Source organism: Felis catus, chromosome B4 (genome assembly GCF_018350175.1).
Source record: "Felis catus isolate Fca126 chromosome B4, F.catus_Fca126_mat1.0, whole genome shotgun sequence".
Classification (NCBI taxonomy): Eukaryota; Metazoa; Chordata; class Mammalia; order Carnivora; family Felidae; genus Felis; species Felis catus.
In genome coordinates, this window is record NC_058374.1 from 78,496,410 (window position 1) to 78,522,550 (window position 26,141).

The 26,141-nt window shown below is 57.9% G+C and overlaps 1 protein-coding gene and 1 long non-coding RNA gene across 6 annotated transcripts; one reads left to right on the top strand and one right to left on the bottom strand.

Moving 5' to 3' along the window:
* Positions 1-437: 437 nt before the first annotated feature.
* Positions 438-8,786, bottom strand: LOC109501581. The gene is made up of 5 exons (XR_002159749.3): positions 8,659-8,786; positions 7,750-8,017; positions 6,768-6,855; positions 3,903-4,026; positions 438-920 (listed from the first exon to the last, which is right to left on the bottom strand). It is a non-coding gene; the product is annotated as an uncharacterized LOC109501581 (long non-coding RNA).
* On the top strand, positions 8,691-26,141 carry NR4A1 (nuclear receptor subfamily 4 group A member 1). Of its 5 annotated transcripts, XM_006933714.3 has the most exons (8): positions 8,691-8,812; positions 10,792-10,898; positions 21,142-22,019; positions 22,868-22,997; positions 23,284-23,435; positions 23,776-23,978; positions 24,065-24,243; positions 25,308-26,141. In XM_006933714.3, the coding sequence occupies exons 3-8, from the start codon at positions 21,144-21,146 to the stop codon at positions 25,562-25,564; spliced, it is 1,797 nt and encodes a 598-aa protein (XP_006933776.2). In that variant the 5' UTR covers positions 8,691-8,812; positions 10,792-10,898; positions 21,142-21,143; the 3' UTR covers positions 25,565-26,141. The 5 variants fall into 5 exon arrangements, with proteins under 5 accessions (XP_006933776.2, XP_006933778.2, XP_044917771.1 ...); XM_006933716.3 differs by lacking the exon at positions 10,792-10,898; XM_045061836.1 differs by lacking the exon at positions 8,691-8,812 and having other exon boundaries at positions 10,499-10,898.

The following is a 26,141-nucleotide window of genomic DNA, read 5'->3' on the forward strand; positions in this document are numbered from 1 at the left end:
TTTGGCTTAGGTGTTCCCCAAAGTCCGTCCTAGCTTTCTGTATCTCTTTATTTCTTATTTCTTCCTTTTCCTCATCTCTATATTGACCTCAATAATTTTTTGCATCATTTCTCAGGTTCACTGAATCTGCAGGAAACGGGGTCTAACTGGAAAGGCAGCTCAAGATTTAAGGGCGCTTGCCCTTAATTCCACTCCATTCCCCACAGGACTGGCTGGACCAGGTCTGGGATGGCAAATCTCAAACCAGCCCCCAGCCGACTCCGGAACCCCTCTTCTGCCTCCTCCCGGGGGGGGGGGGCCGCCCCCCCCTCGGGCGCCCCCCCCCTCGGGCGCCCCCCACCCCGCGCGCCCCGCCCCCGCGCCCCGGCCCCGGCCCCGCCTTCGCCAAGGCGTCTATTCGCAGGCACCAGACGAGAAGGAAGCAAACGCCCAACGGCTGATTTGCATACAATCGTGTAATTGGTTGGAAGGGCCGCAAGGTAGCCAATGGTTTGCAGCGGTGTTTACCCCGGCGCGGCTCCGCGCCGCCGAGTGATGTAATGGAAGCCTGGCTGGGGCGGCGCGGGCTCCCTCCCGTCCGCCTCCTGACGTAGCGGCTTCCCCGGGCCCCACCCGGCCCAGCCGGGCCAGGCGCGGGGCAGCGCGGCCGCCCCCGGGACGGTGGCGTGGGGCACGGCCGAGGCTGCACTGCTGCGGCGGGGCCCGGCCCTGTTCCTTCCGGCCTGGCGTTCCGGTCCCGGCCCCTGGGGGAGGGCCCGCCGGGCCAGACCTGATCTCCGGCGACGTGGAGAGAAATCTGGAAGCGGACACCGGAGGATTACCAAACTCTGCTCCTTGGGGAGTTGATTACCAGCCTCTCGCTTCATAAATCACGTAGTTCTGTAACGTTCTGCCTTTGTTTACAACGAGCCTGTTTGATTCTGTAATTAAAAAAATAAAGTTATAGAGGTTTTCTGCTTGTTTTTAATAAAGAGCCTGGCTTGGATTTAGGGGAAAGCTTGGCATTAATTCTAGCTCTGTCACTTCCAGCCTGGTGAACTTGGTCACTTTTTCTTGCTAGCCCTGATGGCCTCTCTTGGCAACCAGGGAATAGAAAATGTGGAGGTACCGTCTAAAGTACGAGGCCTCCTCATCCTTATGTAATTCAGAGCAGGTCACCCCATCCGGGTGGTGTCCCTGGAAGGACCCTGATCCCTGGGACAACCCCAGGAAGGCCCTGCTCTGTCTTTGTACCCCCATTTTCCCCTTTAATTGCTCCTAAAACTGGGGAAGGGTGGGGAGACCCCTGCAAAATATTTCTCCATCCTCAGATGAGAAAAGGAACCACGAAGGGAATCCCCTCCACAACCCCTCTCCTCACTCAGGGCTAGGCCCTGGGCAGGGGAGCCCCTTCCGGGCACAAAAGGGCTGGGGAACCCCCTTGACATACTTTTACTGGCAACCCCATTGGGCCAGGGTGGAGGTGAGGTGGAATAGTGTCTCCCTGACTGGGTGGAGTTGCATCAACGTTTTTTGCTACTGTGAGATTGGAGGGGCATGTGGGGAACACCACGAGAGGTCTGGCTGGTTGTTCTGGGTCTCAACCCTGCCCCCACCCCATATCTAAGAACTCTGAAGTCAGCCTTTTCCTCCATACGATGTGCGTGTGCTCCCTTCTCTGTGTCTTGCCTGGTCCTCTCTTTACCTTCACACAGTGCCCCATGTTCTCTTCTTCAAGGGAGGCCTCTCAGATTAACCTTCTGGATTCCCACCCCAATGTCGGCTGGAGACCTCTTGGAGGCTACCTTTTGGGTCTTCTGGCAATGTGTTCATAACTGTTCTCATGTTCTACCTCCCCATCAGACTAGGAAGCAACTTTCTGTAGCAAGATCTTGTCCTCCCTTAGGAATTTCCCAGAATGTGTCACAGCAACTGACCAGAGCACCTGTTTCCCCCCTCTGGTCCTAGCTCCTGAGCCATGCAAGTGGTTGAACTTCTCTCTCGTCAATTTTCCCATCTGCGAAAGGGGCTTGTGTTCCTGGAGTTTGTGTAGAAAGAAGAGGGGCTAGGCATGAAGGAACAAGACGGTGAGTAGAAACTAGAGCACTGGTCTGGGAGTCAGAAGACCCGGGCTCTGATCCCGGCTTGGACGTTGCTAGCTGAGCCAGCTGGGTCAAAGAGGCAACAAGGGGGCCGGAATTTACTGGACATCTGTAATGACACTAAAAGGTGGTATTGCCTCGGTCACCTGTGCAGCCCTTCAAGCCCCCAAATAAACATACCAGCTCCGCAAAGCTACGGTCAGTAGTCTGCATCTGCAGATTCAAGATAGGGTCCCCTGGCCTGCCTTCCGCTAAGGCCTCCTGTATAGAAATAGCAGGTCTGCTACTATGTGCCAGACTACTTGCTACATTCTTTTTTTTTTTTTTTTTTTTTTTTTTTTTTGAGAGAGAGTGAGCAAGCGAGAGGAGGGGAGGGGCAGAGAGAGGGAGACACAGAATCCCAAGCAGGCTCAGAGCTGTCAGCACAGAGCCCCAGAGGCTGACATGGGGCTCAAAGTCATAACCCGTGAGATCATGACCTGAGCCAAAGTCGGACACCCGACGGAGCCACCCAGGTGGCCCCTACTTGCTACATTCTTTGTATCTACCCTCAAAGATACACTCTTCGCAACAAGGGTACATTTTCATCTTCTTGTTTCAAATGAAGAAATGAAGAAACTGAAGCCCAGTCCAGGTGAGTAACTTCCTTGAAGGCACACAGTTGGTCACAGGTGGGACCAGTGTCAATCCCAGGCCTCTTGAACCCAAGTTCCTTCTCCCACCTCAAGCTGCCATGATAAGCCACACAGGTGTGTGTGTTTTGCCATTACATATTTTAGTATATGTTTTACTTGATTATAAAACAGGAGAAGATATATAAAGCCAAGTTGTGTTAAAGTATTTATGGAAGGGAGAGACCTCTGTGGGCTGGAAGCCTTCATGGAAAAACTGGTAATTGAGCTTTTTCTTTTTCTTTCTTTCTTTTTTTTAATTTTTTTTTATTTTTCCTGTCCAAATAAATGTATTTCTCCTACACAGGCAAATATTTTTAAAATGTATTTCAAAAGTTAGATTTCTGGAAAAAGAAAAAGAGAGGGTGGGGGTAGTGGCTTCTTTAAAATGCCCATTTGGAAGGAGCTGCTGGGGTAGGAAGGAGAAGGGGGAACTAGTCCCAAGCCTTCCCCCCCCCCCCCACCTTGCCATTTTGAAGTCTCGGTTTCTTTATTTCTGCGTCCACCAGATTCCATGTCGAATCTGGGAAAGGAATGTAAAGGGTCTGAGAAGAACCTTGATTTTGAGACAAAGCAGCGATTCTTGGGATCATGATGAGGATGGAGAGAAAGGGGCTTCTGAGTTGCAGCAGTTAAGGACCAGGTCCAGAAAAGGATTTCTGCCGGTGGGCAGGGCGGTGGGGACAAGAATGTGGCCCCTGGAATGAGGGCTGAGTGGGGGTGTGGGGCCTCTTTTGGAGAGTTTTGAATGCAGAAGAGATTCTTTGTTGCGTGGGGCCTGGCCTCTGTGCTGGGGATATGATAGCATGCTTGTAATTTAAGGTGGCTCCAAAAATGAGCAGGCGCTGGTGGCTGGTGTAGCAGAGCACAGGACTGGGTCCCGCCTAATGGCTCCTCCCCAGGAGCTTCGCCTGCCTGGCAGTACAGGAACAGACATTATAACACACCCCACACCCCCCAGTCAGCCCCCCCCAGTCCCACTGCTCCAGCGTTGGCCTGGCTTCCCTGCACCAGCCACTCCAAAAGTGGGGGGCTGTTGGGGCAGAAGGATATGTTCAGAACAAGGTAGTTCTCCCATCTCCAAAGAATGTCCCAGTCCAGGGTGAGAGAGAAACCTTTCAAGTACTCCCACCCCCAGGAAGGTTCTTACTGAGGAGACTTGGAGACTATGGCCAGAAGAGGGTGGGCCACTCAGGGCTTCCTGGCCACTGAGGTGAGCCTTCGTGTACTTCCCGCAGGGAGCACTCCAGTGGACTGGGGGGGAAGTCGGATTCCTAGAAGAGAGTAAGAAGAAAGTATAAGGCCTCTCCACTGCTGCTCAGTCTCCTGATAACCAGAGAAGGTGGACAATATGATCACCCTCATTTAATAGGTAAGGAAACCCAGGCTCAGAGAGGTGACGTGACTTGCCCTCTGTCACACCGTAGTACAGGGACAGCCTGATCAGTGAATCCACCACCAGCCTTGGCCTTGCACTCCCACCGCCTCTGGAAACACTTCTCTTCAGGAGAAATTTTACCCTCCCAAACTCTCCCTCTCTGTCTAAACTGCCCTCCCGTGTGGAAGCTGGGGCGTCCTGCTAGTCGGATTCCTTGCCCTTGGGGTGGCATTCAGGCCAACCAATCGATGCTGGTGGGGGTGCCCAAGGCTCAGAGGGCGGGGGCCCTGACCTCTTAAGCCAGCCTAATGGCTGTGTGACTTTGGGCCGCCGCGGGGCCTCTCTGGGCCTCACTTTTCCCACCTCTGTTTCCGGGGAAGCCCCTGGGTAATTTATTTATAACCCAGCTCCAGGTTTGCTGCCTCGGAAGGTGTTAGCGAGGCCGCAGAACCCTCACCTGCAAAACGGCTCCCCCACCCCAGCCACAGCGAGGCGGATTATGTAACTGGGTGTGCGGCGAGTTGGGGGGGGGGGGCGGGGGCGCGGGGCGGGGCGCTCACGGCTATTCCGGGCGCCGCTATTTTTAGCCCCATTGATGAGGCTGCGTCGGCCGCCGCCGCCGGGATTCCGGAGACGTCAGTGGGCGCGCGTCACGGTCCCCGCCCGCCCACCGGGGGAGGCGCGCCCGGGGCCGGGAAGGCTGCGCTGGCGGCCGCGGGCTGCGGGGGCGGGGGGCGCGGCCGCGGCCGGAACTGCGGGGCGGGGGGCTTCCCGGGGTGGGGGGCGCGGAGCCGCGGCCGCGTGGCTGCAGGAGCTCGCAGCGGCGGCGGCGGAACTGGTAGGGGGCCCCGCGCGGCGCCCGCGACCCCCCGGCCTCCAGGCATGGGCGCCCCTGCGCCTTGCGGTGCGGAGCAGCTCCCCGCTGGCCGGTGCGCGACCCCGGAAGGCGGGGGTGCAGAGGCGAGCAGAGCTCGACCGGCCAGGTGAGGGGGCCCGGGTGGGGAGCGGTGAGGGGGTCTCCGGGAGCTGCCCGGGGAGAATGGGGTCTCCGCCTATGCGGTGGAGTGGCCTGGGAGCCACGCTGGGAGTCCTGCTGGGGATCGTGGGAGTGTGGGGCGGGGAGGGACTGGATTCCCTGCGGAACCTGCTGACCCAGACTCAGCCTACCCCCCCCCCCCCCCCCCCCGAGTGCGGCGGCCAACGCTTTTTCTCCCTGGCCCGCCAAGGGTGGGGTTTGGCCCGTGAGGGGCGCTGGAGATGGCCGGGCCGGAGAAATTCCTTCCAATCCCCCCCCCTCCCCGCCCCCGGCTGCGGGGAATGGGTTCCAGGGGTTCGGGAGGGGAGGGACCGGGACCAGAAATGCCCGGGGCGGCCCCTTTGTGGGACCGAGTGAAGAAATCGAGGCCGGAGAGGGTCTCCTCGAGTCAGGCGCCAGGACCTGGGATTAGAAGTGGCGCAGAAGTGGCATTTACAATGGCTTACGGTGGAGGCTTCATTTGGTTGGGGGGCTAGCGTTCTGGGCATGCCGGGGAAAAGGAAGACTGGGCAGAGGTAGGTGGCTAAGCAAGTGTTGTGCCCAAAGGGTGCCGATCGATTAGGCGGCAGATAACAGCCCGGGCAGGGCCTCCAGTGGCGGCTACAGCAGTGGTCCGACACCCACTTCAAGTGAATGTTTAGATCAGCGAGGGATGGAGACTTAAAAGGGGAGCCGGCTGACTGGAAAGCCCTAGGGCCCAGGGGAATGACAAGTGCACAGCAAGATAAAATCAAGATTCGGAATGATGGCAGCCAGGCTGAAGGATGGCCCAAGACTGACAAGATGAACAGGACTGATTATAAATGTTGGGGCCTGTGCTGGAGTGAAAAAAATGAGCTCAGGGGTTCAGGCCTAGCACCTGGCTCCGAGGCCCAGCAACCCAGGGCCGGGAGCTTCTCACTTGCTTTCCGATGTTGGCTGCCAAACTGCTTTGTGCAATCTAAGGCCTCTACCCACCAGAGGAATCCCAAGGCGGGAAGACGGATGCCTGGCCCTGGGCTCGCTGGTTGGACTCCCTGGATTCTTTCTAATCCCAGTTTTGCCACTTCCTAGCTGTGTGACCTTTGGCAAGTTACTTGACATTTCTGTGCCTTAGTTTCTCCACTGGTAAAATGTTCCCTACAATAATCTCCTCCTCTAGTGAGGAGGCTGAAGTGAGAAAATGCATGTAAAAGGCTTAGTGATATATCTAGCACATGGTGTTCGGTAAATATTGTCTGCCATTGTTCTTGTTGATAATGAGCAATGTGCCCATTTCTGGGTGGGGACTTGGCCAATGCACCGCTTGGTGTGTCAGCCGTGTCCTGGGGGCAAGGAGGAGTTTAGTTAGCAGACTGAAATACTTGATAGGAAGGAGGAGAAGGAGGTTTTGGATGGGCCCGGGCAGAGCTGGGATCCAGGGCTGGGGCTCTTGGAGTCCAGGTTGTAGCTCAGCATTGGGAAGAGCCCTCAGACTTTGGATCCGCCCTCAAGTGGAAAGGACAGTTCTTTAGCGACCGTGTTCTCCTCACCTCCTTCCAAGCTAGCTGGCCCATTCTCCCAGCCCAGCTCTGGTGCAGGCCTGTGTGAGTCCTTTCCTCCTGCATTCCACAAATACTTACCAAGTACCTGCTAGTGCTGAGCTCTGTTTCGGAGACTGCAGACTGCGGCGATCGAGACAGACACGTGAACAGATGAACAGCATTAGCCCTATGGTGATAATACGAACAGGTTAATGCGGTGGGGGTGGGGGTGGAGGCTCTCCAAAGAGATGGAATGGGACTGGAAACCTGACTGGTGACAAGGGGCAGACATACCGGGCAGTGACTTTCCTGGAAGAGGAGGCAGCCAGTGCAAAGGCCCTGACTGGGGAAAGAAAGCCCAGGTGCTTAGAGCACAGCAAGGAGGGGGAGCAAGGGCTGGGTCCTGCGGTGTGGCCTGATGCTCCCACTCCCTTAAGGGGACATCCCTCTCTTCTCCACACCTGCCCAGTCCTATGGCATACTCAGAGGTTTGCCCTCTGCTCTGTGTTGAGTGTAATGGACTTTGATCTGTCCCCCCAGAGGAACCTCCTGGGGTCCAGAGGTGTTGGTTTGCTCCTTCTTGGACCTTCTGTGGCTCGTGGCTCACTGCCTGATTTTAAGCCTGATTTTGCTTTCAGTGTGGGGTTGGAAGCTCTCCAGATTTCTAGACTGCCCCCCTCTCTTTCCTGCAGCCTGGTCTCCATTACTCACAGGAACATGGGAGTTCTAGTAGCTCTGTAAGAGGAGAATCTGAGTACCATGGTCCAGAGTAGCTCCTTTTAGCCCGTGGACCCCGGGGCAGAGGTCAGGAAGGCCAGGAAGCCCATTGCCCACCCTCTGGGCCCTCCTCCTCCTTACTCCCTCCACCTCCCATCATGGAGACATTTACTTCCCTTCTCCCAGACCTCATCTTGGCCTGAAGCACCTGGTCCTACTCTCACTCTGGGACTCAGTTGAGAGAGGAGAAAGCTGAATTAGGGCGGAAAAAGAAGTGGGGTCTGGGGTACCCTGGTTGAAGGAGGGTTTGGCACCAGTGAGGGGGAAGGCGAGAGCTTAAAGAGGCTGGAAGGGTGGTACTCACAGTTGGCTCTGGAAGTGGAGGCCAGGTGCCCAGAAGTGGCTTGGAGTAGGAAGCAGAGTCTGGGGCTGGCTTTGATTCGTCCTCGTTTGATTTTTCCCAACAGTGATAGCACATACGTGTGTATACGTATCCAGCATTGTTCTATGTCCTGTACACGTATGAACTCATTTTAAGCTCCGTGATAGCCTTGTGGTTGTGAATATCAGAGACAACTACGGAGTGTCGTTCTCACAGTTGAAGAACAGGAGGCACAGAGAGGTTATGTAACCTGCCCAAGATCATAAGTGATAGAGCCGTGATTTGAACACAGGCATCTGGGATCTGGCATCTGGGCCCTTAACCTCTTTGCTCCAGGCTGGGCCTTCCTGTCTGGGGACTGGAGTGCCTTCACAGAATATTTCCTGGGAGTCCCCACTGCTCTGGTTGGAAGGCTGGCTGCCTGGAGATGGAGTGATGGAGCCCCTGCCCTGTGGAGTTGTCTGAGGCTTTGGGGGCCAAGTTGGAGCCCCTTAAGGAGAGAGAGGTTATTTTACTCTATCCTCACAATAGCTCTCTTTTCTCTGCCTACGAAGTGCCCTTTTGTGCACATCAGGGCTGAGTGCTAGACAAAAGCCACCCCCCACCCCAATCCAAGAGTGAGGCATGAGGCTGAGGGGCTGGGTGCTGGCATGTGTCCCCATGGTCCTGAGATGTCCCACACAATGTCAGCTGTTCCTGGTCACACCTCACATCCCCAAGAGCTGTTTGCCTAGGGTGTGTGCCCCCAGGTTCTGATGCCCAGCCCAGGAAAATCCTTGGGCTGGCTTGTCAGCTCTCACGGTCCGGGTCCTGCCTCTATTCCCACTCCTGTGTTTCCTGGCTGTGCTGCCTCCAGGGAGTGTCCCTGCTGGCTGGTTATTCCTCACTCACATGGACTCTCCCTCCGGACTCTCCCTCCGTAGGCTTCCACCATGGACAGAGGCCAGCCCTGGCCCCTCTCAGGCATCCCAGCTCCGCCTGCCAGGCCCTGAAGGCACAAGGGATGGTTGAGTGTTGTCTGTGGTCTGTTGGTTCATCCAGATTGGTAAGTGCTCTACTGTTGTCCTTTGTACACCCTGGGGCCTTCAAGCAGGTGAGGTTGGGGGACAGAGGTGGGTGTGGAGCTGCCCTAAGTGGATGTGGTTTGGGGGATGGAGGGGGAAGCCCTGCAGAGGTGGCGGGTGAGGTTCTGCTCTGCTTGGGGAGATCTGATTTCTTCAGTGATGGGGGCAATGTGGGGGTGGGGAAGGGGGAAGCCTAGCTTTCTCAGCAGGATAGGCTGCGGGGCTCTGGGCCTGGGGGCAGGGATGTGGGTAGATGGCCGCCGTTGCCACGGAAACACGTTCTGGTTCCAGGAAGCTGATGGGGTGGGATTGGCCAGCTCAAGGCCAGGCTAGGAGCTTGGGGGTTGGGGGGTGGGGCAGGCATGGGGGATGGGAAGCTAGCTTGTTTCTAGGGCATGCACACTGGAATGCACAAAGGGAAGCCTGGGATCATCTCCCCCGCAAAAGGGATGACCACACCCTTCCTACTATGGCAGGCCTGTATGGCAGGCCTGTGGGGTCTGGTATGGGAAGGTGCTTCTATGAATGGGGAAGATCTTACTGGCAAAGGGCAAGGACAGGCCCTCCGCTATTCACACAGCATCCCCAAGGGGGAAAATCTCAGACTTGTGGCCATGGCCAGAGGGATTCTAGGCCATCTAGTTCACCTCCTCCCCTTATGGATGAAGAAACGGAGTCACGGAGGCGAGAAGCGACTTTTCAAGATCCTATAGTGAGGGCATATAGAGCCAAACTTAGAATCAAGGTCTCCTGGAGTCTGGGCGAGCCCAGAGGTCTGGTTGGCTGGTGGAGGACCTACTTTCCTTGCCTGAGGACACTTCTGGAGAAGGTCCAAGCAGATCCAGGGGTGAAGAATGGAGTGTGGGAATGAAATTTCCACCAGGCCTTTCCCTGGGGATCTCAGATACTAGGATGGGGCCAAGGGCACCATGGGCCTGGTTACCATGTTTACTTGGGAGAGCTGAAATTCAGCCTGGCACCCTGGCCAGGGATCTGTGATGCCCTTCTTCCTTCCCCAGAACAGGGGGCTATCTCCAGGCCACAGCCCCCTTCAGGCCTTGAGGGATCCCTGGATGAAGTAGGAGCTGGTTTCATATCTCCCCCAACCCCCCAAACACTGTTGCCTCATGTGGAGTTGGTGTTCAGGGCACAGGGAGTCCCACAGAGGTGGCTGCGACAGGGGAGGAGGAGGTGTCCGGCCTGAGCCTGGGTGGAAGGAGGGGAAGCCCTAGGAAGCAGGGCCTCCTGTTCCAGAGGCTGAGCTGGGTGTGCACCTGGCCGTCTACTGGCCGCAGGCTCTGTGCCACCAACCTTGGGCTGGGGGCAGGGAGAGGAATTACTGTAAGTGGGAGAGGCAGGTGTCCCTGGTCAGCCAGGGATCTGGACCGGGGAGGCACGTGAGTGATGATGACAGCAGCGGGCCAGATGGCTTCCCCCAACCCGGCCCCCACCTCTACCATCAGCTCAGACCGCCTCCTGAGCGCCTGGCCTTCCCGTGGGTACAGAGCGGCCCCCATGGGCAGAATTCCTCGTGTTCACCTTGTCATCGGGGTGATGGTGGTGACTGGGTGGTGACTGGGTGGAACCCCTATGCCTTATACAATGCCAGGGCCACCCTGAGGGGCTGCCAGCCGGGGCCCCATGAGTGCTAGAGCCGCTGGTCTTGTGACGTGGGCACCTGTCTGCCAGGCCCGGGCATGGGCCCAGGGTCACGCTCACGCCGGGGCTCCCGTCAGCTGACTATTTTGGGCCCTTGCTGACCTGGGCCAAAGTCAGGCTTCAGCCAAGAGGGCCCCGAGGCAGCTCCCTCTGTCCCCAGAGGCCGGCTCTGGTTTCGGCTATATAAACAGAGGAGGACAAGCTGGCTTGGAGACAGCTCCACGTCCTAAGTCCGCTCAGCTGGTGCATAGCCTTGGCCGGGCAGGCCGGGCTGACTGGGCAGTCCCGTCTCTTCCCGCAGGGCTCCCTGAGGCCGCCAGGAAGAGCCCCTAACCAACCCCAGGATTCTCGCCTGGTGCAGTTGGCCAGGACCTCTGAGAGTCTAAGCAGGTCGTGAAGAGATAGCTGGTGAGTCGTAGGGATGGGGAAACTGAGGCACGGGAGCTGGGCTGTTTGGGTCTCTTTCCATTGTGACGATCTACACTGCGGTTTCTTCGGCCCTGAGAGGAGGGGTGTGGAGGAGGAAGCAAGGGTGGCAGGCCTTCCCGAGGAGTAAGAGTAAAGCTTGACCTGAGTTGGATGGTGGTGGGAGCTGTACTTGAGAGCACGCTGTGACCCGGCACTGGGAGGTGTGGAAATAGACAGGTGCTGCTTCTGTCTCTCTCCTTCCTTGGAGACTTCCAGCACGATCTCAGTCCTCCTCTCCTGTTGACCCAGCCTGGGTGAGGTACTGGTCTGCTCGGGCTGGGGAGGGACGCTGGAATGAGCTAGGTGTCCATCGGGGAGCCTCGGCATCGGTCCCTGAGTAGGGTCCCCACCTCCCTGCCACAACTGGTTGGGACGGGGCGGGGGGTGGGGGTGGGCTCGGCTTCCCTGAGCCCTCAGCCCCTGCCCCGCTCTCCTTTCTTGGCCTCCCAGCTGGTCTTGGTGCCTGCGAAGCACGGCTGGAACGAGGTCTGGCAACTGCACCAACCATCTTGCCACAAACACGCTCCCCGGGCCCCGGGCCAGGGGCTGCAGCCCGGCCTGGAAGAAGTGGCAGCTCCTTACGTGGGAGGCTCTTGGGCCTTCCTTCTCAGTTCTCAAAAAAAAAAAAAAAAAAAAAGAATCCCCCCCCCCCCTTTCTGAACGTGAGTCTCTAAATGAATCCAGAGCCTGCGACTAAAAATACTTTAACAATAGGAAAATGCATCAGTCTTTCCGGCTGGGGCTCGTTATCAGAGGGTTTTTATTTTGGAATTTGAAATTTTGCCCAAGGAGGCTGGGTGGAGACCTTGGGCAGGGGCACGAGAATTTGGTGGGTGGTGGTGATGTTCTGCAAGTTGGTGGGAGCCCCTCCAAGGGTGGAGGAGAGGAGCTGGCCAGGAGCTGAGCAGACTGAGGGGCACGGAAGGAGGCTTGGGGAGGGCGCAGATGAGGCGTGGGCCGACCTTTCCCGAAGGCACTCCACGGTCTTGTCTGCGTTTTTCCAGCACTGTCTGGCTCTTCTTCCCAAAGTCTGATCTTCTTTTTTTGTGCTGTATGTTAATTCCTCCTAGCCTGAGAAGGAGGTGAGGGTCGAGAAGTCACTGGACTAAAGATAGCCTCTGTGGAGAGAGGCCTGACCTCCTTAACTCACAAGCTTTCCTCCAGAGTATTAGTTGAGCACTTGCTGCATGCAGAGTCTGAAATCTTCCCGGTGCTAGGTGGAGCCCCATCTCTGGGCACCCTCTCATTGCCTTTCACTCAGCCGTGGAGGGGGAGAGGTGTGGATGGGGCTACTGTTCTCTAATTCTTGAAGAAGGGGGTGCTGGCTCCCCAGTCCAGCTGAAGACCCTTATACCTCCTTTCCCTGCCTGCCCCCCCCACCCCAGGATCCTACTGCAGGTTCCTAGAGTCTAGGCCCTCAGGCAGTGCTCCATTTCACTGTTGTGCTTCTCCCTTCCCCTAATGAACTGAGTTCTCACGGCCCCAGAGCGTGATGTTGTCTACACTGGGCAGATGAGGAACACTCTTGGAGAGGGCGAGGGACTGGCCCCAGGTGAGACACCAGGCTTGCTGGCTCCTGGTCACAGATGCCTCTGAGAGTCCCTCCATCTTTTGTCCCTGCTGGGGGCTGGGGTGAGAGGTGGCAGACCGTGGCTTACCTGCTCACATCCTTGCGGGCTCTGTTCAGAGGTAACAACATGCGTGGTGTGGCAGGGCCTGGGTAAGGGCCGGGAGACCAGACGCCAGGGCCTCACCCTGCACCCCCCAGTTCCCAGAAGCCCCCTGGGGCAGCAGGCACTGCTTCTGTGCCCACGGCACAAATCCCCCTACCCATCGCCAAGGCAGGAAAAGGAAGTGGCTAGGTCAGGGCTGGCAGTAGGTCCTGGGGCTGAGGAGGGGAAGCTCTCGTGGCCACTTCTCAGCGAGAGGAGGCAAAGCTCACTCCCTCTGCCCACCACTCGGGAAGGGTGTGGAGGTATGTGGGTGGCGATGGTCTTGAAGAAAGTAGGGCAAGCTCCTGCCCTCTGCTGGGGGGTGGGGAGGGGTGGCGCAGCCCAAGGCTGGGGGTGGGGGGCAGTATGGGAAAGGGGCTGTATACTTCTACTTTTTCCATCCCTGTTTACCCAAACTGACACCAGCCTTCCTGGCCGATGAACGATGGTGGACATCGGCTGCCCGTTTGGGGCCCGTTACTATTAAAGATGCATGAAGGCTACCCCCTGCCAAGGTCAGGGAGACAGGGCCTTCCCCTCATGTTCACACACAGGTGAAGGAGGGGGTGAGTCAGCACATAAGTCCCCAGGCCCCATAAGATTTGACTAGGAGGGGCCAGGGCCTAGTGAGTGTTTCAGAAAACCTGCTGGGTGGACAGAAAACACACTGTGTGAAGATCCCTTTCTAATGCTAGACATTGTAACCTCTTCTAACTGTAGCAGTGCCCTGAGTAGTCGGTAGAACCAATATATAATGAGAAGCAGCCACTGTTTCTCTGATTTCAGTAACACACACTTGAATGAACGTGTACTCGGTAAATTGCATCGGCATTTGTGTCCTGTGAATAAATAAGTCTCTCCCATTTAGGGGTGGTTATTTAAAAAAAATTTTTTTTTTTTACATTTATTTATTTTTGAGAGAGAGAGAGACAGAGAGAGAGACAGAGCATGAGTAGGGGAGGGGCAGAGAGAGAAGGAGACACAGAATCCGAAGCAGGCTCTAGGCTCCCAGCTGTCAGCGCAGAGCCCGACGCAGGGCTCGAACCCACAAACCGCGAGACCATGACCTGAGCCGAAGTCGGACGCTCAACCGGCTGAGTAGGGGTGGTTATTTTTAAAACAAACTTTTTGTTTTTGAAAATGTACATGCAGAAAAGTGCACAAATCATGGGTGTGAAACCTTGAGAGTATGTAGTTTGATGACTTTTCCACAGCAAACAGACCTGCGTGATTGTTGTGAGATTGGGAGCCAGACTTCATCCAGTCCCACCAAAGACAGCCCCCCCCACCCCCTGCCCATAGGAACTGCTGTTTTCAGTTTACAGGCTGTGTGTGTGTGTGTGTGTGTGTGTGTGTGTGTGTGTGTGTGCGCGCGCGCACCTGGTTCTGTGGTGTACTTAGAACAATCAAGGTCCAAAGCCACAGTCTTCGCAGTTCAGAGTCAAAGGCGGTGGGTCCAGCCCCAAACTGGGAGTTCCTGGACTTGCATTTGAGTCTTGCCCCCCCAACTTCCATTTCCTCGTTTATAAAATTTGGGTCACAATTCTAAACCTGGACGGTTGAGTGGAGGGTTTAGTGGAGGAATCCACGTGAAGTGCCGTGGACCGAGGTCTGACCCTTGGTTGGTACTCCCCATGACTCCCTCGACCTATGAGAAGGTGCTTAGCATTAAGAGTCAGGCAGGGGGAGGGCAATGGCCAGAAGTCTTGGGGGACGAGCAGGATCAGAGCAGAAGGGAGGAAGAGGGGCACTATGCCCACTGAGTGGTGGGAAGTTTAGCCCGAGGTCCTTTATGGCAGCAGTGGAGAGTGGTGGTGGTGGGTAACGAGGGCAGATTGGTGGGCTGAGCCAGGCCATGCTGTGGGAGCCCCGTGCAGACTGTTGTCTCATTCCCAACATGACCTCTCCCTGCGCTTCCTGTGTTGTTATCGTGGTCCTGCTTTACCTTCTGGTCCTCGCCTGTAGTTTTGGATATCTCTCCCGTCATTACCTCCTTCATCGTTACCCCTCCCCCTCCCATCCCACCCCTTCTCCCATAAGGGGCTGCTCACTCTGACCTTGCTCTTGGGGACTGGATTTGGGGATCCCTTGGGAGCCTGGGACCAGCTTATGCTCTAGGCCTCCCGAAGTCTGCATGAAGTATGCCTTTCCCCAGAGTTCCACCTTCGATTCTAGCCCCCTCAGAGCCCCAGGATACCCTCCCTGGAGGGCCTCTGGCCAGCAGGGATGAGGTCTGGGGTCCCCAAGCCCCTCTTTCCCTCTCCCCTGTGCCTTAAGCTTGATGCTCCACATGGGTGCCTGAATGGGTGGCCCTGGCTGTGTTCCCACAGAGGGACTCTGCCTTTTTCTCCTTATTTACTTACTTTCAGTGCGTAGTAGATTCAGACCCCCTGGCCATCCTTGCCTCCACATGCGTGGCCAAATGGCGGCTGCGGTTGTCTTCCCCTCCATTATTGGGACCCCGGGGAAGTGGGGCCTGGGCTGCAGGCACACATCTGGAGGCTAAATGATGAGATGTGGAGATGTAGTCCAGGGCCTGGGGCAGCTCCTCACCACACTCAGTTCCCTGAGGCTCCTGGGTGGACTGATCCCTACCCGCCCCCCCCCCCCCCCCCAGGGTAGGGATGGGTCTGTGTTGCGTTTCACAAATGGAAAGTGGTGGGGAGGACAGGGAGGTGCCAGGGCTCAAGGCTGGCTCAGCTTGCAGAGGACTGGTAAGGCTGGGCTTGAGCACAGATTGGTCAAACTGCAGCTAATACACCTGTTTAAGTGAACATTGACTTGGCTAATCATCTTTTGCTAACGTTAAAATTGTTTGTTTTTTTTTAATTTTTTTTTTAACGTTTACTTATTATTGAGAGACAGAGACCGGGCACGGGCATGGGAGAGGCAGAGAGAGGGAGACACAGAATCTGAAGCAGACTCCAGGCTCTGAGCTGTTAGCACAGAACCCGATGTGGGGCTCAGACTCACAAACCACGAGATCATGACCTGAGCCAAAACCAGTCGCTCAACTGACTGAGCTTCCCAGGTGCCCCAAATTGTTTTTAGTTTTTGAGGAAGGCCCTGTTGGGGTGGAGGGAGGCATTCCAGGTTGGGGTGACAGGCTAGGTGGCAAGCCAGCCCTTGATGTGCCTGGGACTGGCTTCACCAACCCAAACTTGCCGTGCACTTCTGAGCAAGGTGCAGCTCCTCTGGGAACTCTTGGGTCCTAATCTGTAAAATGGGAGGATGTGAATTATATTAGCAGTTTTAAAGTCCCCCCCCCCCACCTTTTTCCTGTGGAATCTCTTTTTTCCAAGCAAATCCTATGCAAGAGCCCAACGCAAAGGAACACAAAACTTTGGCTTGAGGTGGGATGGGGATCTTGTATGGGTCCCCTTGCATTACTCTACCCACGCTTCACCTTCACCCGGGTGGCCTTGAAGGGTCTCTGGAAGATGGTTTGGGGAAAACCAGAGCTCTCTGAAGACTGGTCCACATTGAGATTATATGCTGAGGTGGGGGAGCTACGGCAGGTTGTGACCGGATCACTGAATGAGATCCGTGTTGCATGAAGACTACTCCACTGGTGAGCAGGAGGATTTGGGAAGAGGAGACAAGCTGGTTAAGGGGCAGTTTCCTTATTGGGTGTGGGCAAGGAGAAGCAGAGGTCACTGGCCTCACTCAGCTGGTCTGCTGTCTTCCTGCACCAGTGAGGCTGGGCTGCGTGTGGTTGGAGTAGAAACAGGGGATCCAAGAGATGTCCCAAAATCGAATTTCAAGAAAAAATGAGAAGTTGCATGTGGGGCATCAGGAGCAGAGATGGGGTGGTGGGCCCGGAGTACAGCGACGACGAGCTCCGTCTGCAACGGGTAAAGTTTGAAATGCTGGCAGGACCTTTGAGTGGGCAGAAGTGGGGGGCAGGGGACAAGGGCGTGGGAAATCCGAGATGGGAGGTGAGGAACAGGAAGTGGCTCAAGGGTAGGGGAAGTGCTGTAGGATGACCAGATGAGGTGAGAGTTGGGCTGCCCCAGCAGGCTAAGGCTAAGGTGCAGTGAAAGTGTTAGCAGAAACCCGTCAAACTGACTTACAGGGGAGAAGGGGGCTGGCTGGCTGGCTGGCTGGGACCCAAGTGTTGGTGGGGGCATTTCTCCTCCTTGTAAACGTTAGGCCTACTTCCCCTCTCTCTGACCTAGCAGGTGCAGGCCTCCCCAGGTCTGGGATAGAATGGGGGTGGAAGGGTGACAGCCAGACCAGAGAAGTCTCCGGTGGCTGCAGCGTGGTCTGTGTCCAGATACAGCCCTGGCAGTCCCTTCCTGCTCCGTGGGGCAGGTCAGAGCTGCTCTCTCCACAGGTGCTGGAGGTGAGGTGGGAGTCATGGACAGGGGAGGTCGTGGAAAAATCCCCTAGAGATGCTATCAGAGGTCCCGGGTTCCACCCCAGTGTGTCACCACCTCGCCGTGTGACCTTGAGCAAGTGCCATTATTTCTCTGAGCTTGTTTATTTATAAAATGGGGAAGAGTCGCCACAAATTTGACAAGATTTCTCAGGCTCCACCCGGTTCTGAAATTCGGTAATTTCCCAACTGTAGTGCACCCACTCTGCAAGGGACTGGGAAGGGGACTGGTGAGAAATCAAGTTCAGCGTGTGGAGCGGAGCCTATCAGCCCATCTTGGGCCTGGCGAACCTCTGCCCTTGGAAGGTACTTTGCATGGGAGAGTAGGGGGCGGAAATAAGCGGTGGGCTCTGATGTCCCTGGGCCAAACTCTCGGCCATCGACCCTGCTGGGGAAGACGGGTCAAGTGCACTTGGCTGTGCCTTGGGCTTCAGTGGGGGCGCAGGTTGCCCGGGGTGTGTTCCTTAGTTGCCTGCTCCAGCAGCCCAGTTGCGGCAGTGGGTGCCCACCCCCCCACCCTCCGCCTCAGGCGTCCAGGAAGGGCTGGGAGAGTGCAAAGGCGGAGCCGGGTGTGGAGGGAGCCGGAGGGAGCGGGCGCGGCCGTGGCTCCCCGGGGCAGCCGGAGGCTGAGGACAGCCTAGTCCGGGGAAGCCCTGCGGCTGAGGCTCTAGAGCGCCCCCTTCTCGGGCTCTGGCCCTCTGGGCCGGTTATTTCGGACCTGGGGGACCCGGGCCGGGTCCTGGGTCCGGCGGGGGGAGCCTCGGGAGTCCGCGAGCAGCTATTTTTAGCCGGCCCGGCGGGCGCGAGGGGGCTATTTATAGATCAAACAATCCGCGCTCCCTGCGTCAATGGAACCCCGCGTGCGTCACGCGCGCAGACATTCCAGGCCCCCTCTCGCCCCGCCCCCTCGGGCTCCCCGTCCCGCGCCTCCCCCTGGCCGCCTCCCGCCGGAACCGCGCCGCCCCCCGCGCCCTTGTATGGCCATAGCTCGCCGGGCCGCGTGCGTCAGTGGCGCCCCCGCCCCTCTCCGTGCGTCACGGAGCACTTAAGAGGAGGGTCGGGCCGGGCCGGGGAGCCCCAGTGGCAGAGACTGCGGAACTTGGGGGAGTGTGCAGGACCGCGGGAGCGCACGAGGGACCAGACTGCGACTCGGGGTGCCGGTCCCGGGCAGGGGGAGCAGGAGCCAGCCGGGTAGGTGCCCCCGCGAGGAGCGTGCATCTCAGCAGCGCTCTCTGCTTTGGTTATTAGGGGTGTTGCATGAAGGAGATGGGCGTACGCGCGGGCAGAAAGGATGTTGTAGGGTCAGCATGCAGGAGGGCGGGTGTAGGGTGCAACTCTGACGTGGGAGGGGGCCGGTTGGAATGGGATGAGGACCCGGGTCGGACTTCAGTCTGCTGGGCCGGGGGTGGGGGTGGGGGTTGGGGGGGGGGAGTGTCCGTGCAAGGTGGAAGGTGGAAACCGCAGGGGGTTAGAGTCGGGGCCAGGAGTGGGGACTTGTTTAGTAGGAGGCTGGCTGTAGTTCAGCCTCCAGGGTGTCCAAGTGGCAAAGTGCGCCCTGGACTGGGGTGCTGATGGAGTCTCAGTACAGTAGAGGAAAAGATACGCAGAGCTTTAACTGCTGGGATCCATCCAACTCCTGTCAGGATTGGATTTCTAAAAGGGTCTTCTTCCTTCCCGCTTGTTCGCCTCCTTCCCTATTCCCTTCGTTGTTTTCTTAACACTGTAGAGGCCATGGCTTAGTTTGCCAGGGTCCCCAGCCCGAAGTTGTTGCCTGAACTGTGTCAGGAGACTTCTGGATTGCTGAAGGAAATGGCCAGGATTGGTGGCTGAACTGCGGAGGGGTACTGCTTGTGTTGGACTAAATGAGTCTTCCTAGGGGCAGGATCTCTGGAAGTACAGGGAAGATTGTTTTAGCTGTAGCTTGGAGCGTGTGTGTGTGTGTGTGTGTGTGTGTGTGTGTGTGTGTGTGTGAGAGAGAGAGAGAGAGAGAGAGAGAGAGAGAGAGCGAGCGAGCGCGGGGGTGGGGTGGGGTGGGGTGGGGGGAGATGTGGAAACATTGGTCCTTGGGGATCCTGTGTGGGAGTTGCTAACGTTGGAATCTCTGGTGTGGTACCTGAAGGATATCCCCCCTACTCACCGTCCTAGCCTCACATGCTGATCACATCTGTACCCCCCTCCCCCAGTCCCTGTTGGATCATACAGGTAGGGTGCAGCCTGTAGCTTGTTCAGCATAACAGGTGCAAACCACATTGTTGCCAGGACCTGCCTGAAGCCGGATTCTCCCTGCTCCCTCCTTCAACCCCGCCTCTTCCTCCTCCCTGTGGGACTGCTTCCCCGGCTCCCCCCTGAGGCTAGATGTAGGTCCATATCTGGTGTAGTTAAGTACCTGCACAAAGAGGGGGGGGGGGTTATAGGTTGGTGGGGGTTGATCCGGATGTGGGACGTCCAGGTGGAGAAACAGGATTTGAATAAGGCTGGAACGCCCAGCCCCGTGTGGCTGCCACCCTAAACCCATCCCTACCTAGACCGTCCTAGTGCAGGGAGACGTGGCCACCCTTATATCCTGCAGGTGCTGTATGTGCATGTGGATGCGCACCGCTGGGTGGGCGGTGCCAGAGCTCCAAGGGGCTTCGGTGCCAGGGCTGGCTGTGGGAGTGACAGGCCAGGGGTGGAGCTGCCCTGTCCAGGGCCCATGGAGGTGGGGGGAAAGGCTATAACCAGAGGACCCCCTGGGCTCTTGGCCAGGAAGTGGTGCCAGCCTTTGCCCCCCTCACTGTTTCCTTGATTGTGGCACTCTCTGTTCCAGTTTGCTTTCGTACCCACCCTAACTGGGTGGGCCAGAGCTGTGCAGACCCCAGGCATGGATGTGGGGTGGCAAACTGCCCCAGAGCCTTCTCTGTGTTAGTCTGCAAACTTACAGATTCCCCCTACATGGTGCCATCTCTGCTCCTTCAGGCTTCTCAGGAGTGAGGGTGTAGCCCTCTTTGCCTGAGCTCCTGGGTTCGTCAGGGCATAGACATCCCTTAGTTGAGGGACTCAGGCAAGGACGGACTGTCTTCCATCTGCCCGCCGACAGCCTCCTTCTCTTCCTTGTAAAGCCACCTCAAGTCTGCTGGGCTCCGAGTGTTCTCTTATAAAAATAACAAGGGGAAATGCTTTGGGGATAGCAGAAAAATTCTTCTTAGGGACTGTCCCTTCTCCTGGAAGTCCAGGGGGGCTGTTCTCTCCTCCCTCCTATCCCCACTGGGCCTCCCGCTAGCATTTGGCCTTTAAAGGTCTGGAGCCCGGTTACTTGATCCCCCAGGGAGTGGGGAACTGGGTGAGGAGGTCTGGGCTCCCTTCCTTTATGCTTTTGAGAGCATCCCAGGCAGCGCAGAGCGGGCGCCCATCCCCAGATGGCAGGACTGGGGTGCGCGTGGGAGCTGCAGCCTTTGTTCAATGTGTAGGGTGGGGGCAGGGATGGGGGACAGGCTCATGGCTGCTTAGGCCTCTTTCTTAGGCAGCTGGGCCTTCATTCCTAGCTCCTCTTCCATTTTGAGGATGTCCTTCCCAGGCACTGTGCGGGGAGGAGGAGAGGGGGTTTTGCAAAGGCTGGGCCGTGCCTGGGAATATTCCCAGAAGTGCCAGGTTAGGGAAACAACATCTCTGCACCCAGAGAATGGGCTAAGTAAGGCTTTGCCTGTCTGCCTCTCCTCCCCACCCTTCTCCCAGCCCCCACCCATGCCTTACCCGATGCGGGAGGGCAGGGGGCTGGAGGAACACAGCCTCCCCCTGTTCCAGCAGAGAAATGCTGGCTGGGTGCCTTCCCTAGGGTTCCCAGGCTGCCTGGGGTGTGGCTGGCTTTCCAACTGAGCCCACTCGTGCTGGGCCACTGCCCGGGGACTTTGTGACATGGGGGTTGAGATGGTACTCCAGCCGGGGACCAGGATTCCTGGGTTCTGTGGTGGCCCATGGTGCCAGCGCCTCAGTGTCCTGTGTCTGGCCGGGATTCCTGCCACCTGGCTGCTTAGAGACCTACACTTATTTAGAGGTCAGGCTTCAGACTTCCTTCACTGACTCTCACCTCCTCAATCTTGGTCTCCCCCCGCTTCAGAGATGCCCTGTATCCAAGCCCAATATGGGACACCAGCACCGAGCCCAGGATCCCGTGACCACCTGGCAAGCGACCCCCTGACCCCCGAGCTCAGCAAGCCCACCATGGACCTGGCCAGCCCTGAGGCAGCCCCCACTGCCCCCACTGCCCTGCCTAGCTTCAGCACCTTCATGGATGGCTACACAGGAGAGTTTGACACCTTCCTCTACCAGCTGCCGGGAACAGCCCAGCCATGTTCCTCGGCCTCCTCTTCGGCCTCCTCCACATCCTCATCCTCGGCCACCTCCCCTGCCTCTGCTTCTTTCAAGTTTGAGGACTTCCAGGTGTACGGCTGCTATCCTGGCCCGTTGAGCGCCCCCCTGGATGAGACCCTGTCCTCCAGTGGCTCCGACTACTATGGCAGCCCCTGCTCAGCACCGTCACCGTCCACGCCCAGCTTCCAGCCGCCCCAGCTGTCTCCCTGGGACGGCTCATTCGGCCCCTTCTCACCCAGCCAGACGTATGAAGGCCTGCGGGCATGGACAGAGCAGCTGCCCAAGGCTTCTGGGCACCCCCAGCCACCGGCCTTCTTTTCCTTCAGCCCCCCCGCCGGCCCCAGCCCCAGCCTTGTCCAAAGCCCCTTGAAGCTATTCCCCACACAGGCCCCCTGCCAGCTGGGGGAGAGAGAGAGTTATTCCATGTCGGCGGCTTTCCCAGGCCTGGCGCCCACTTCTCCACACCTGGATGGCCCAGGGATGCTGGATGTACCTGTGCCCTCTGCCAAGGCCCGGAGCGGGGCTCCAGGTGGAAGCGAGGGCCGCTGTGCCGTGTGTGGCGACAATGCTTCGTGCCAGCATTATGGTGTCCGCACCTGCGAGGGCTGCAAGGGCTTCTTCAAGGTACTGGGCTGCCCCTGGGTGCAGCTTTTTATGGGAAGTGGGCGAGGCTGGTCTCTCTTCCCAGTAGGCTCTGTGCGGTAGCCTCCCTGGGGTTCTCTTCCCAACCCATTCTGCCCTTCAGGAAGGGGTCTGATCTGCAGGTGGGCCGCCCTCCTGGGGACCCACAGATGGCCGGGGGCTGGGACCTTCGTGCACCATTGGGGCTGCCTGCGGAGGGGTGAAGGGACGGTGAGATACGGGCGAGGGTGCAGGCTGCAGGGGTGCCCCCAGGAGGGCATGTACTGATGGCCAGCCTATGGTTTCCTCTGCCTGTCCTCTCCCAACTCAAGGTCTTAGTGGGACGGGGGCCCCAGGCACTCATGTTCCTGGCGTGAGATAAAAGGATCTGGGAAGAGGGCTTGATGCTTGAGGGCTGGGGGCGGACTGGGGAACAGGCTGTGTGTTTGTCCCAGCTCTGGGTGCCTGCTCAGCTTCCCGTCCCCACCCCCCCATCCCTCCTCCACTCTCTCTTGTCTGCCCCAGGGAGGCACATTTACATGTACAGGTACCTGGGCTACCTGGGAGCCCCAAACCCCTGGCCCCTAATCTTGTGTCCTGGGGGGGGGGTCTCCCTCCTTAGGCAAAAAACTCTCCCAGTGTCCCCAAGATTTTCTTCTTCCTCTCCCCCCCCACCCCCCCTGCCATCTCTCCCTCCCCTGCCACCCAAATGTTAGAAAAATAGCTGTGAACAGAGAGTGCTTTTGTCTGTGATGGCAGCAGGATCTGGACGGTCCCCTCCCCTGGTCTCCCCCCCCCCCCTTCACCCCGCCCGGCTCTGACAGCCTGTTCCGTGTTGCCCCCCCATCCAGCGCACAGTGCAGAAAAACGCCAAGTACATCTGCCTGGCTAACAAGGACTGCCCTGTGGACAAGAGGCGGCGAAACCGCTGCCAGTTCTGCCGCTTCCAGAAGTGCCTGGCCGTAGGCATGGTGAAGGAAGGTGGGTGGCTGGGATGGGCTTGTGGGAGAGAGAGGCAGGCCTGAGTGGGGTGGGGCAGACAGAGTGTCCCCAGACATCTGTCCTGGTGGGCCCCCACAGATGGCTTATCTCCACTGCACCTCGGGTCCACCTGCCTGGCTCATGGAGGGGTGCTCTCTGTAGGGTCTCAGGGGCTCTAGGTCCTTAGACTCCAGGGTACTTCCCAGCATGACATGCACAGCTTGGGCTGAGAGTCCCTTCCCTGGACCCCTTCCTCCCTTCCTCAGCCCTCCCCGTTTCTCTACAGTTGTCCGGACAGACAGCCTGAAGGGACGGCGGGGGCGGCTCCCTTCAAAGCCCAAGCAGCCCCCAGATGCCTCTCCTGCCAATCTCCTCACCTCCCTGGTCAGGGCGCACCTGGACTCGGGGCCCAGCACGGCCAAACTGGATTACTCCAAGGTGAGCCCCGCCCACTCCACATTCAGTGGCTTTGTGAACACCGCATAAGGCCCCTCCCCAGTTGGACGTACTGAAAAAAGAGGAGCCCCTTTTGGGCTGACCAGATGGAAAAATGTACCCCCTCGGGTGGGCGGCCAATTAGAAAAAAATGTGCTCCTTCCAGCAGCCTCAGCCCTGGGTTAACATGGGAGGATTGGCGAGTAGGACCACGGGCAGAATCGCAGTTCCTCCCTCGCCCCCGGGATCTGGCCGTCATCCGAGTGCGTGACATGGCCGTGTGTGGTTGTGGCCCCAGTGCGGGGCCCTTCGTGGGGTGCTGACCCCACCGGACCACCCTCAGTTCCAGGAGCTGGTGCTGCCCCACTTTGGGAAGGAAGATGCTGGGGATGTGCAGCAGTTCTATGACCTGCTTTCGAGTTCCCTGGAGGTTATCCGCAAGTGGGCCGAGAAGATCCCCGGCTTTGCTGAGCTGTCCCCGGGGGACCAGGACCTGCTGCTGGAGTCAGCCTTCCTGGAACTCTTCATCCTCCGCCTGGCCTACCGGTGAGTTGCCGTTGCCCCCTCAGCTCCTTCTCTGCTGCCCTGTCCTCAAGCGCCCCCTGACCAACGTCTGCGTCCCTGCCCACCAGGTCCAAGCCTGCCGAGGGGAAACTCATCTTCTGCTCAGGCCTGGTGCTGCACCGGCTCCAGTGCGCCCCTGGCTTTGGCGACTGGATCGACAGCATCCTGGCCTTCTCTCGGTCCCTGCACGGCTTGGTGGTCGACGTCCCTGCCTTCGCCTGCCTCTCTGCACTCGTCCTCATCACGGGTGAGCGGCCAGCGGGGAGCTGGGGTGGGCTTGAGGGCCTGGCCCTGGGTGGGCTGGCATCTGGCACTTGGTGGGCCCCCACATGGTGAAGTGAGGGGACCTAGATGCAGAGAGGGACAAGCATTTGCTCAGAGTGACCCAGCTGGTGGGCGGCAGAGCCGGGGTTCGGGCCCCGCTGTGCCCGAGGCAGAGCCCAAGGCAGTCTGTGAACTAATCCCATACTACCCAAGATGCAGACTCGTGTAGGTCATCGTGTATGGCCTAGGGTTCTGGTTTGTTTTTAAAATCTTCCTGAATGATGTCACGTGCAGGAAGGCACGCAAATGACATACTTTCACGCACCAAGCACACTCACGTAAACGTTACCTAGATCAGGAAGCAGACGTGGTCACTACCCAAGGGGTCTTGGGTCCCCTGTGGTCATCTGCTCCCCTGAGGGTAACTACTACCCTGGTTTCTATCAGCATAGATTAAGTGTGCTTGTTGTCTACTTTGTGTGAGTATGGTTATTCGGGATGGATGTTTTGGAGTTAAATGTGGAGGTCTTCAGATCTCTTTTCTTACTTTTTAAAGCACCCATCCCCCTTTGCGCTTAAATTTCACAGGGGGCCCAGCCATCTAGGACAGAATCCAAGGCACTTTGGGCTGAAGGGGTGGTGGTTTTGAAGCCAGCTTTCCCTGGAGGTGGCCTCTAAAACGTAGTGCTCAATTCCAGGGCTTCTTGGAACCGTCGGGGCGGGGGGGAGGCAAAAAAAGCTACTGGCCTCGTCTGAAAATCCGGTTAGGGTTTTATTTCGTTTTTGTGACCTTGGGCAAGTCATTTAACCTCTCTGGGCCTCAGTTCGTCATTTGGAAGATGAGGATAATGAGTATTCCTGAGGCTACCACTAGACTTCCAATGGGGCTCGCGCGTGAACTTGCTTTTGCAAGGTGCCAGCAGAGTGTGGAGGATGGTCAGTGGCGACAGGTCTAGAGCAGGGGGCAAGTCGGGGAGGCCGGGGCTCGGGGCAGGGCTCTGCGCCTTGGATGGACAGCTAATCCCTAAGCCTTCGCCTTCCTCGCAGAGCGGCACGGGCTGCAGGAGCCCCGGCGGGTGGAGGAACTTCAGAACCGCATTGCCAGCTGCCTGAAGGAGCACGTCTCGGCCGTGGCGGGCGAGCCCCAGCCAGCCAGCTGCCTGTCACGCCTGCTGGGCAAGCTGCCCGAGCTTCGGACCCTGTGCACCCAGGGCCTGCAACGCATCTTCTACCTCAAGCTGGAGGACCTGGTGCCCCCTCCACCCATCGTCGACAAGATCTTTATGGACACGCTGCCCTTCTGACCCCAGCCCAGGAACACACGTGCACCGTGCGTGCACCCTCCTACGCCACCCCACGTGCCTTTAGCCCACGGACCCTCGGACCCTCGGAGCACCCCCACCCTGGCCTGGCCTTGAGCTGCAGACTGGCCGGCCTCCCCACTCACTCTGGGTGGTTGGCAGGGAGCTGACGCCCTGGGGGAGGGGGATGCACTCACGGGGGTGACCCCTACTATTTGTCTTACCCCCCAGCCCAGCCCCGGCCTTCATGTTTTTGTAAGATAAACCGTTTTTAACACACACCGCTGTGCTGTAAATAAGCCGAATGCTGCTGTAAATACAGGAAGGAAGAGGCTGCGCTGGGAGAGGGGGTTCGGGAGGGAGCGGCGGCCCCCACCAGCCTGGGCGAGCCCTTTCCCGCCTCCTTGCACCTGCTCTCTCTCCTTGCCCTCTTTTCCACATGTACAGAAACTTACTCTAGGAAGAAGACAAATGACAGATTCTGACATTTATATTTGTGTATTTTCCTGGATTTATAGTATGTGACTTTTCTGATTAATATATTTAATATATTGAATAAAAAATAGACATGTAGCTGAAA

What these genes read in the sequence shown, in the direction of transcription:
- NR4A1 (XM_006933714.3), top strand. Translation starts at nt 21,144, where the DNA reads ATGCCCTGTATCCAAGCCCAATATGGGACACCAGCACCGAGCCCAGGA. An exon ending in CCAAACTGGATTACTCCAAG is followed by an intron (nt 23,436 to 23,775) that starts GTGAGCCCCGCC and finishes GACCACCCTCAG; the next exon opens with TTCCAGGAGCTGGTGCTGCC. An exon ending in ATCCTCCGCCTGGCCTACCG is followed by an intron (nt 23,979 to 24,064) that starts GTGAGTTGCCGT and finishes CCTGCCCACCAG; the next exon opens with GTCCAAGCCTGCCGAGGGGA.